The 12,669-nt window shown below is 36.2% G+C and overlaps 1 protein-coding gene across 3 annotated transcripts in view; it reads right to left on the minus strand.

The window, feature by feature from the left end:
- Positions 1–12,669, minus strand: part of LOC150078312 (solute carrier family 49 member A3-like) — a 148,008-nt gene that overhangs the window by 48,684 nt on the left and 86,655 nt on the right. For all 3 annotated transcript variants that reach the window (XR_016547643.1, XM_090385249.1, XM_090385248.1), the window contains exons 6-7: positions 7,549–7,665; positions 1,951–2,103 (exon numbers count right to left, since the gene is read on the minus strand). Coding sequence is in view for 2 of the 3 variants with exons in the window: in XM_090385249.1 (XP_090241375.1) it covers positions 1,951–2,103; positions 7,549–7,665 (270 nt within the window). In the remaining variant the exon portion in view is untranslated. The remainder of the gene's footprint in view (positions 1–1,950; positions 2,104–7,548; positions 7,666–12,669) is intronic.

The following is a 12,669-nucleotide window of genomic DNA, read 5'->3' on the forward strand; positions in this document are numbered from 1 at the left end:
ATAGGCAGAACTTGAACCCAGACCTCTCCAAACCAGTGACAAATGGTGAAACCACAGCACTGTCATGGAGAACCAACAATCTGCACTGCCACTCATGGATATACATTATTCTACGTATCAAGATATCATTCCAGAGAGGCAAAAAATAGCCATTTTCATAAAAGATACAAAGCTTAACTTTGTTTATGCCATGTCTAATAACTCCCAAATTTATGAAGCAGTACTAATGGAAGTGAACCTTAATACCTGCATAATTAATGTAACAGCAATTTATATTCCACCAACACCAGATACTGCTACCATTGATCATGCCACTGGCTGGATAACTAGCAAACTACAACCCCTATACTCATTAAAAAATTAAACTTCACACCAACCAGTACTTGAAAATATTTTAGTACTGTAACTAAAAACACTGTATTTACAATAAAATGATTAAAACTAGTTTAAAATATTTAAAATATATAAATAAAAACAATTAAAATATGACTGAAAACAGATAAAGAATATTAAAAATAAAATAAACTGTGACAACTGTAGCTTTCGGAGACAGCAGTCTCCTTTCTCAACAGCGCACATTTTGCTGTATGCCACATTCTTAAATAGCAGGTCCACGGCGTTCATCACATGGTTCCCCAGGAATGCGATTGGTATTTCCCCATTTGCGCCAGAACTGGAAATGGCTCAGGAGCACGCTACCCAAAACCGTTCATCGTGTCCCAAGACAACAGTTTCAAAGAGAGGGTGTAAACGTACACCCTTATCTCTATTAATGGTATTACTGGCTGCCCCAATGCGTAAGCTCTCAAGCCATTCAAGAGATTGTGCTTCCTTGCACAATCTCTCCAGGGCCGAATTGATTGACAAGGCTGTCATCATATACACCCTCCTATCGTGTCTGGGCAGAATTGCAGACACTTTCAAATTTAACTCTAACTCGCGACTTTTTTTTCAGCACTGACCTGTACTTGCTAAGTAAATCTGCAGATCTTTTACTCTTAAGGTCATTAGTTCCAACATATACAACAATATCACCTTTTGTGCCCTTAAATGATATCTGCTCTACAACGCCATCAACTTTTGCCCCTGGCAGACATACCCTAGTCCTGTTCCACCTATCATTTATAACCACTCTTTGCCATATAATAGCTAACCATCTCTTTCATCCACTTTAGCAACCTACTTCCTGATAGCACACTTCTTCAATTTAAGTCTGCACATTCATGTGGAGCTGGTGTTAAACATTTCTAAAACCTAATCTCTTAAATATAATAGATTCTTTTTCATCCAGTTCTGCAACTACCTCGTGATACCTTATCAGACTGGTAAGGTAAGGCCTTTCCTTAACAAATCCACGTTGTGACTCTCATAATATCATTACGATAGGATGATTTCACTGTATTGTTAATAACAGATTCCATAATTTCTCCACCCCCCCCCCCCACTATTTAAGGCAGATTTAAAGGGAATCCTCTGTGGATAAGAGAAGTATTTGCATTTCCAGTCTTCTGGAACATCACCCAAGTTTAAGGATGCCTCCAATATTACAAATGAGGGTTTGCTAACTTCCTTTGCTACTTTTTAGGTGCATTTGCACATGTGTGTGCACGCACGTGCACACACACCTATTGTGTTCACCATGTTTATACATGTCTGTCCCCAAGAAATAGCTTGACTCCTAGTGGATGGATTTTCATGAAATTTTATATTTGGGTCTTATAAAAATATTTAAGTCATTCCAAATTTCATTAAAATCAGAAAAACAGAATTTATGGGAGATGAGCAATAAATATTTACCTCCAAATTTCATATTTTTAAACATTAACTGGCTGATTTAAAAGGGATGCATTACATTTTAATGGCCTTCATAATATAAAACAAGGTGTCACAAATATTTATAACTATAGATTAATTATATTTCTGATAATCTGGAAAACTTTATAAACTAACCTCAACAAAGAGTATCAAACTCAAGGACGTAAATGTAGCAAAGAGCTTCAAAATAAGAATAAACTTTTTTGTTCTGTCAGCTAAATAACCTGTCAAGACACTACCAACTATACCACAACAGACTGTCAGTGCTCCACATAACCCTACAAACCACTATACAAAAAAATAAATAAATAAATTATTAGTATAGACTTTTTACATCTTTCAGTATTGTATTCTAAAGAATATGAAAAGTCTTGTATACTATAAATAATAATTAACTTTTTATGGTGTTTAACAAAAGGCGATAAATAATAAACTCGGAGATCAGGATACCATTTGAACCAGATGTCATGTGGGTAAGGACCGGCTGTTATTTGACGTATTTTAAAATGTGTCTTTTGTAAAAGAACAGGCTGGTGTATAACAAGTGAACATCCATTCACAGTCTCTTGAAGTTTTTTCTTCACCTGTTGCCAGAATTCCTCAGGGCATGATCTGTAATGGCACAAAATAGGAGAAGGGTTATCAATCGGTGCTAAGAAACCAAAACTGACCATTTTGGGTAAGACACTGAAGCAGATAGGATGTCTACATTCTTGTGACTGTTATTCTAGCTAACTTGCAAGTGTAGATTGCAACATAGTAGAGTTGTCAGGTAGTTCTTCACTGGCATCTAATGGCTTTAACACATTGGTGGGAACAGGATTTAAAGAGAGAGTGGTTTTGTGCCAAGCCATTTCAGGATGGATGGTGATTTTAACTATGTTAAAATTAATAAAATAGTTTGAGGAGAACTTTGTATAATTTAGTTAACCACAACATCAATTCGAAATGGCTTGCCATGTTTAAACAGTGTCCTACACCAGCGATAGCAAACCAATAGCAGGTATGCCATTAGAGGCATGCATAGGAATATAAATTGCTCTACGATTAATGTCTAGACACCTGCATATCTACAAATAACCTTTATGTTATGTTATTATGTATTAGGAAATCTCATAATGTGTACTGTAACCTTTAATCTTAAGAACAGCCTCTAGTCTACCTGGAACACTCCACCAAAAAGCAGCAACCAGTTCAGCTGTTTTTTTGGGCAGTCTCTTCTCACATGAACCCAACAATCCAATTCACCCCAGAGGCTCTCTATAGGATAGAGTTCAGAGTGCTTGGCTGGCCAGTCTAATTTGTTAATGCTCATGTTGTCAAACCAGCCCATCACAATGCAAGCAGCACGACATGGAGTGCTGACGTACGTATGGGCCTTCTCTGATATGCAGCCATAGCTGGTAACTCATTATTGTCCAAGATACCTAGATAGACCTCAGCATATATGGTTTTTCCAAAACAACCAATGATCCCAGGCTAAAACCTTGAAAAACAGCACCATACCATCATGCTGCCTCTATCAAACTTCATTGTCAGGAATGACACAGTCCAGAAAGCAGCTTTCTTTGGCAGGAATATCAAACTATTAGACCGTGTACCGTGACTTGTCACTCCAAAGCCAGCTTTCTATTAGTCTACGGTCCAAGAATGGTGGGCCTTACACCAAGCTAGACAGCAATTTACACTAGTCAGGATGATTGGTAGCTTATGCATGGCTGCAAAACTGTGGTAATCTGTATCACACAGCATCCTGTGCACCATACTGGTGCTGACATATCCCAATCATCTCAGCAAAGGCAGAGATGTTGTTTGTTGTTTGTTTGGTTTTTAGGAGCATTAGCAACTAAGGCCATATTGCTCCGAGGATATGCGGTGGTCATTCCCTGGCCTTTCCGCATCTTCTGTATTTTGGTAGTCACGGGCTCGAACCCCGGTCTGATCAAGAAGCATGTGCTATGCACTGCTGCTTCTGCCCACCTGGCTATGGAGGCGGCCGGCAGAGATGTGTGTGCTGCAACAAAATCAACCTGTTCTGAAGCAGACAATTCTTTTGAGGACTCTACTATCGTGTTTTGTCAGTTTTTAGAGGTTTCTAAAGTATTTTGTGACACTTTCAGCACCAGTCTTCTTCCATTTGCAGTTTACATCACCAATCATAGACCTAGGGATCTTCAGTGACTTTGAAATATCACATACAGACCAACTGCTTACGTGTGCCTTATCATAATTCTGCACTGGAAGTCTGTTACCTCTATCCATCACAGCATTTTTACATTCACAGTCATACTACTGTCTTCTTGAAGGCCCACAAGCATATTAAGAGCTTTGTCTAATAATGGTGCTTGGGTTGGACATAATCAACTATCAATGGAGAAGTGTTTGGATATTAATGGCAGGGCAGTGTATATTGGTGTGTGACCATTCATAAATAGAAAAAAAAAAGTATTATAAAGTTTTTTTTTTTTTTATTATTTGAAGACAAATTTGTTTTATGATCTATCAACTAGTTGTGAAAACTAAGCATAACTGTACATAAAATTATACTGTAACAAATTTCTCATTAGAAACTTTAAAATGTCACCTTTTTATAATATCAGATAAAAGATTTACTAATTTTAGTTGGTTTATTCATCTAAAGGTGAAACAAAAATATAATTTCTGCACACTTGGGCAGTCTCTTGTTAATGCTCATGTCGTCAAACCAGCCCATCACAATGCAAGCAGCACGACATTGAGTGCTGACGTACGTATGAGCCTTCTCTGATATGCAGCCATAGCTGGTAACTCATTGTCCAGGATACCTAGATAGACCTCAGCATAACAAATTATTTTTTTGTTTCAGCTCATTTTTTTATACACAGGGATGGAAACAGTTCATTGCTATTCTACTCTCTCTTCTCCCCACTTTACTTCTCTCAATCCTGTGTGTGGATGATGGGCCATGTATGCAGATCATTCCAGAAAAGAGGAAGAATTCAAGAAGTCTTCTACCTAGTCAAGAGGAAGAAGACATGCAGTACTATAGCTTCCCACAGGCCTGCCCTGTCTGTGTGACACTGTCCATTCTCTCAAAAAGTCAGTTTCTATATCTCTAAACTATACCTTTAACTTTTCTCCTATTTCATGCCATAACAAATTATTGCACCTTAAGGAATTCTGGTAGGCAGGTCCAGAGGAAACAATGGTTGTTCTTAACACTTTAAAACCATGTAAGTATTTAATCTTTCTGCTAAAGAATTTTCTAGTCTATAGTCTTCATATGCAGAAGAGTGTTCATAATTATTTCATTTATTATTTGATGGATTTCAACTCTTACGCTACAAATGAAGTACTATAACAGTGGTTTTCAACTGGGGTGCCACAACAACATTCCAAGGGTGCCACGTAATTTGGGTTTAAGTTACTTTAACTTATTATTATTTTTTAAATTTATATGTTTATTTCATTATAAAAAGGTGTACAGTGTCTTTTTAATTTTGTGGTGATCTATAATTGATGTTTACTTAGTACGTCTATATAAAGAATAAAATTATATACTGTATATATATAATTTGTATTATGAAATGTAATTTTTATAATTATATTATTGTAATAAATATGTAACATATATTTTTTAATATCACAGACAGAAAAAGAGAGAGAGAGAGAGAGAGAGAGAGAGAGAGAGAGAGAGAGAGAGAGAGAGAGAGAGATCAAATAGGCAGAAAATTGAGTAGGGGTGCTGTTATTAAGAGAAGGTTGAAAACCACTGTACTATAGGTTTCAATAACCTATTGTGTCTAGATTCACCATAAGAGTGTAAGGGGAAAAAAAAAAATAGTTCACAATAATTTAGTTACAACATTTATGATTAACTAAATGGCAAAAATGTAAGTAAAGTAGGCTCTCTCACCAACTACAGATTTGATTATTTGCAAAAAATCTGCTGAGTCAATACATGGTGCAAAACACCAAACTTTCACCTTACCTTTCACAAGAGAACTATACTTTTGAACAAACCTAAACTGAGCTTAGAGTCCATAGCAAGACATATAAATGACATACAGCAGAACCTCATAAATCCAGCAATGCTGAGACTTAACCCATGTCAGCTTTTTTTATTATTTTTTTTATTTCTGAAACCTGAATGGCTCCATTGGTAACAAAGATTCATCATGGTAATGAGTCAAAAATGGTGTCAAAAGCATGTCACAAGGGTGCTGGTTCCACAATGACAACTACTTAAAACAGTTTGTGCATATTACATGGCTGCAGATCTCTACTCCAAAAGGAGTCATTCCACCTCATCCCACAGTTGCTTAACTGGATTGAGATCTGACGAGTGGAGAAGCCACCACAGTAGGCTGAATTCTCTCATTTAACCCCGGGGGCTCACATCTGGTGAGTATGGGCTTGGCAAACCCAGGGTCCTGAGCTGGATATCATCATTCTTCTCTTTCTTGGTGATTCCTTTGTACTTCTCTCTCCCTTTCTCTCTCTCTCCTCCTCTCTCTTCTTTCTTTCTCAGGGGGTAACTCGGGAATTTTTTTTTTTTTTTTTTTTTTGGCTGGTGCAGCATAAGCCTCAGGCTTCCTTGTACCATATGGCTAATAATAATAATAATAATAATAATAATAATGTTCCTGGAATCAGTTATGTTCAATTCTGGCCCATGTGACATGGTGCATTATCCTACTGGAAGAACAATTCGCAGATGAACATTGCAGTCACGAAGGGATATGCCTGGTCAGAAACGATTTACAGATAATCTGTGCCACCCAAATGTTGCTAAACTGGGATCAAGGGGGGGGCCCAATGTGTACTACAGAAACATTCACCACATGATTACACTGCTTCTGCCACTACCAGCCTGCACTCTTGACACCTGGCAGGATGGGTCCATGGACTTGTGCTGTTTTTGCTATATTCTGGTGTTCCACCAATGTGAAACAGATCATGCAATGTTTTTCCATTCCTTCATGTCCATGTTGTTCTTGAGCCCACTGTTACCACATCATTTTTTACTGACAGAATGGAACCAGGGTTGATCACAAGATACGATGAGTCGTGAATTCTGAAGCCTCTTTGGTTACCATTGTTTTACTAGCTGTAGTGTTGCCTTTCCATTACTCTGAATAAGTCTTGTCAGCCTATTGCATCAACAAGTTGTTTCCAACCACCGGATTACTATGAGCTCAATGTTATTTGGTTACTATACCAACCTCAATACACCCGAAACGAAGTTGTACATGAAAACCACCGCTGAAGTTTCTGAGATACTCATACTGGCACTTCTGACATTGACTACTATGACACATTCACTTAAATCTTTTACCCTGTCCATTTTCATGCTGAATTGCACATAAAGAGCATCACTACATATCTTCCCACCTGTTTTATATTGCAAGGCACAAACACGATATTACTGAAGGAGTACTCCATTTCATGAAAAGGAGCTGTGTACCTAAGAAAGTGAAATGGCTACAGATTATCCTGATATACAAAACCTGACAAGTTTGATGAAGAACTATTGAATGTCAGCAATAAGAGACAGTTACCAATACCAAGAAGAAATAAAATAAATGAAAACCCTAATCCATATTTTATAAATAGTTTAATACAATTATTTATACTACAAATAGTCCCAACATTTTTAAAGTAAGTTCAAAATGTTGAGAGCTCTTAAAAATATAATTTTTCTTGTTTCATTTATTTTATATTTTTTTGTAATAGGGTAAATCCAATACTTACATTTGAATATCCTCTACTACATAAGGCCTCTTGAAGAGTACTGATAACGGCATTATATATCCCTAAATTGCAACCAATATACAATAACAATAGGAAATATGCCTTATTGGAAAACAGCTGAAAAATAAATATGATAAAACGGGTGAAGTTTTTTATTACTAACAGATAAAGTTCTTTATTACTAATACTGTCTTTATTTATAAAATAACCCTACTAAAATTTTAAAATCATTTTATTTCAGCCATCAGTTCTGTTTATTAATAAATGAAAACAATGTGAAAATTATGTGATATCTATTTAAAAATAAAATGATTTTTAACTGATTTCATAAATGACCTACCATATACACTTATTTGAAAAGATAAAGTAAAAAAATCAAGAAAATATTTGATTTTAATAAAGCAAATAGTTAGTTTTGTTGAATTAAAAGGAAAAAAAAAAAACTTTCAATTAAATAACCAGCATAACTGTAAACAGTTTTAGCTTTAATAAACTATATGGCAGTGGTTTGCAATCTTTTTTGCAGTGGTGCCCAATTCCAGTGAAGCTGATTTTCTACCATCACCTTCAAATTAGCATTAGTAGAGGTATACAATGCAAGAAAGCAAGCTTATGCAGCCTCAGCCAAAAAAAAAAAAAAAAAACCCCCCTCCCATTCCACCCCTCGTTCTAAATGTCTGTCCAGCTCAGCCTTAAATTTATTTAGGCTATCAACTTCCACAACAAAAGATGGACGTCTGTTCCACCAATCAACTACACCCTGGCTAAAGGCAAATTTCATAAGTGACCTACCATTTATGAAATTTATAGATGTGGCACACATCCGACAAGCGGATGTGTGCCACATCTATTCTACAACTGTCTTTCCTCAATTTGAATTTATGCCCTCTCAGGTTCTTAATCTCAGCAAGAGGAAGAATCCCATCAGCATTCAGCTTGCTCAACCCATTCAAGGTCTTATACACCTCAATCAGATCACCTCGCAGGTGCCTACTCTCCAGGCACTGCAATTTGCAGAACTTAAGCCTTTCTTGGTAAGAGCACCAATTTGTTCAACTCACCAATCTTAATCTTGATCTTGCTGCTCTTCTTTGTACTCATTCTAGCAACTCTACATACTTCCTAAAATGAGGCCTCCAGACATGTATACAGTACTCTAGGTGTGGCCTGACCACTGCCTTGTATAATGAGATAATCAAATTCGATAGTAAAATTCTTGCCCATGACCTGCTCTGGCAGCCCCCTCTGCACTGCTCAGCAAACTTCATATTTGATTGCACAATTACCCACAGGTCTTTTTCACTTTCCACTTCCCTGAATGTAGTACCACACAGTTGGTACGTTTCTCTTCGGTTATTGCTACCCATATGCAGTACAGCAGGTCCCCGTTATAACATGGTTCGCCTTACGCTGATTCGCTATAACTCTGTTCTTATATTATAACCCGTATCTGACTATAACACTGTCACAGATCACTATAACGCTCTTTTACAGATTACATTTTTGGCATATTTAATGAAATCGTTTCATTTGATGGAGTCAATAGCTTGAAAATCAATAGCAAAACAGCATTAAAATGTTTCCCATGCAGACTGCAAAATTTTCCCAAGCTCGGCGAAATTTTCTCGCATGCTAATTTAATTATAGTACAGTGACTTGTTACATAGTTTCGAGATCAACATTTTAAAAAAATTATCAAGTATATTGCTTGTAATATTTGCGTTATATGCATTTATCCGAAGTCTACTCATCACTCAGTACACTATTAGACATTGTGCATAATGGACAGTTTACTTGAACATTATATCATAATTAATGCAACCAACGCAGTTACATTTTCGAAGAGCTAACAATGACCGACAGGAATGAAAGAGCAACAATGTCTGGGCGCAGTATGAAGACTATAAATGTAAGAAAAAGACTGAATTTGAAAATTAAATTAGACGTTTTGAAGCGAATCGATTCCAGTCAACGACAAGCGGATGTGTGCCATAATTTAGGACTTGCAACTTTAATTGCAAGAACAATTATAAAAAAAATAAAGAATTAATTTTAGCAGCGGGAAAGATAGATGTTCCACTGCAAGCAACTAGGACTAGGCCGGCTATTAAGATTGAAATGGAAAGACTAATTTTATTGAAGATAATATTCCAATGCAGAATTCAGTTAATTTAAATATTAAAAAAATAAATAAAAAAAAAAAAAAAAAAAAACAGAGAGAGAGAGAGAGAAAGAGATTAGCCAATATGATTATCTGAAGAAAACTCGCCTAAAAAAAAAAAAAAAAAAAAAAAAAAAAGTGGAACAGTTTAAAACTGGTAGAATAGATTTAAAATCTAGGGAGAAGCCGCTAGTGCAGATCAAGGGGCCCAATCTTTCAAAAAAGAAATGGTTAAAATTATTGAAGAAGGGTATTATGTGTTATACTTCGAGTTTTTATCATAGATGAAGCAGGACTTTTGTGGAAACAAATGCCTAAAGGAAGTTTCATATTGAAAGAAGAAAAAACATGTCAGGTTTCAAAGCGGCGAAGGATCGGTTGACTTTATTGTTGGGTGGTAACGCTGCCTGGGATTTAAATTAATACCCCTTTTGGTTTATTTGGAAGAGGGCCAAAGTTCAACCCAAAATCCACACATTTTTCATGATTATATTCATCAATTAAATTAAATCAATTAAATTTTAATTAGAATTTTAAGTTTACTTTTGATATGTAAGTAGTTACCACATAATTATATACGTATGTAATGCAGAATATTTTATATATACAAATATTTGAATATTAAATATTTTGATCGACATTTGTGCATATTTTCACTACAGTTTATTATTGATTAGGAAATATCCTATGGCACCGACCACAACTCACAAATACATATGTTACCTTACGGGAATGCTGCGTTCGCTTAGCGCAAATTCACTTAGCACACTGTTTTTCCAGAACGAATTATCAGTGTTAAGTGGGGGTCACCTGTACTTTGCATTTGTTAATGTTAAACTTCAGTTGCCACTTTTCAGCCCATTAGCCCAACTTATCTAGATCCAGTTGAAGCAGTATGCTACTCCAACTGGAGTATGCTACTCCAGTTGGAGTAGCATACTGTCTTTACTGTTGTTAACAACCCTGCCAACCTTTGTATCATCTGCAAACTTGGACATTAAACCTGATATGCCTTCATCAATATCATTGATAAATATACAAAACAACAATGGGCCCAACACCGAACCCTGGGGAAATCCACTAATTAACATTTCCACGAAGAGCAGTGTCCATTGATTACCACTCTGTTGTCTCTCACTCAACCATCCCTTTATCCCTTGCAGCAACTTAGCCCTAATGCCATACCTCTCCAATTTGTACAGCAGTCTTCCATGTGCAACAGTATCAAAAGCTTTCCTGAAATCCAAGTATATGATATCAAAATAATTTTTGGCATTCAGTTCCTTTGTGACCACATCATAGTATCCAATCAAATTGGTCAGACAAGACCTCCCTTTAACAAACCCATGCTGTGTCTTAACTATTACTGCTGTCTTGTCTAGATGATCCTGCAATGCTTCTTTAACCAGTGAACTGGTTAAAGAAGATTTTTCCCAGAACACAAGTTAAAGAACACAAGGTCTATAGTTACCTGTATCACCTTTTGAAACCCCTTTGTGAAGCGGTGATACATTTGCACACCTCCAGTCCATGGGGACCTCCTCCCCCCCCCCTTTTTTATTGTATGATGAGAGCAATACACGAAGAAACCAGTTTTTCCTGCTTCCTTCGTGTATCGTGGCCATGAGATCCAACTGGATAGTGCGGCACCATTGTGATATCCAAGCCCGAAGCGGGATTCGAACCCATAACCTTTGGGTTGCCAGGCAGGCGCTTTACCCACCCGGCTAGCCCGTTAGGCGGGACCTCCCCTGAACATGATCATCAAACAGTCAACCCATCTATGTTAAGTGGTCCAATCTGATTCATCCCTTTCCTTCTAGAGTTTACATAAGTAAAGAACTCTGCTTTGTTTCTTTGCATCCTTTGCCATGGATTTACTTTACATTATCTAAACACTGAGCGTGAATTTCAAGGGAATAAAACAAATTATAAAGTGAAACTGTTTTATTAAAACAAAAATTTTACATTTTGTATGTATGCAAAATAAATAAATGTACAGCAACGCAACAAAAAAAAATATGGATTGAATAAAGTGGTGCCTCTCTTGAGTTTGACATCAAATCTCAGTGCTAATTTATTGATATCTGGATCTATGTTTGATAAAGATTTCCCAATCAGGTATTTTAAAAATTCAATAAGGTCTCTGAACCTTGTCAGCATATCTTCCTTGAATGCAACCATTCACAAAATCATTATCAAAAAATAATAAATTTTTGCTGTTGTCTACCAATTTATGTAGATATGAAAATTGATATAATTCCTGTCAGCTTATCGATAGAAGTCATAACAGTTCCTGTAATTTTGACAAAATTAATTCATTTCCTTACAACTGAACATTCACATAATTTAACTGGTTGAATACGTCAGAGAGACAGAAGAGATTCATACCAGTTAATTAACTTTGCTTACAAGGCTACTAGAGACGGTCGTGTTCAAAGCCGCTAAGTGGATTTTTCTTATTTACTGATTTGAAATTATTGTTTTTCTAAAACTTTTGATTTAAATTTAGTAGTATAACATTATTTTGTGATTTTCTGATTAATTTGGTGTATTTATTCTTTACTCGGCCTTGTAATTGCATAAAAGTATCGGTAAAGGTTTCCACGTGTTTCAACTCCGCTACCGTTCGTAATTTTCCCGCCTTTGTGATACAATAGTTATATACCGTACTAGATAGCGTTAGTTGAACTTCGTTAGCAGTTAAATTGTACGTTTAAATAAATACATATAACGACTTAGATTACAAACATAATATAATTAATTATATTTAACATAATTAATAACATAACAATTAATTATAATTAATTAATAGAATCATGACTCAGACCAGAGCAGCAAAGCAAAAGGCTCAAGCTAATGGAAGTGCTGTGGCTCAGAGCAGAACTGAGGGGGGCAGTTGTCCTCTGACTCACAGCCTTATAAAATGCACTGTTTGCTTGATGTTTGCAGAGCAATCG

The sequence above is a fragment of the Mastigoproctus giganteus genome, chromosome 11, assembly GCF_048544385.1.
Source record: "Mastigoproctus giganteus isolate SK-2022 chromosome 11, ASM4854438v1, whole genome shotgun sequence".
Lineage (NCBI taxonomy): Eukaryota > Metazoa > Arthropoda > Arachnida > Uropygi > Thelyphonidae > Mastigoproctus > Mastigoproctus giganteus.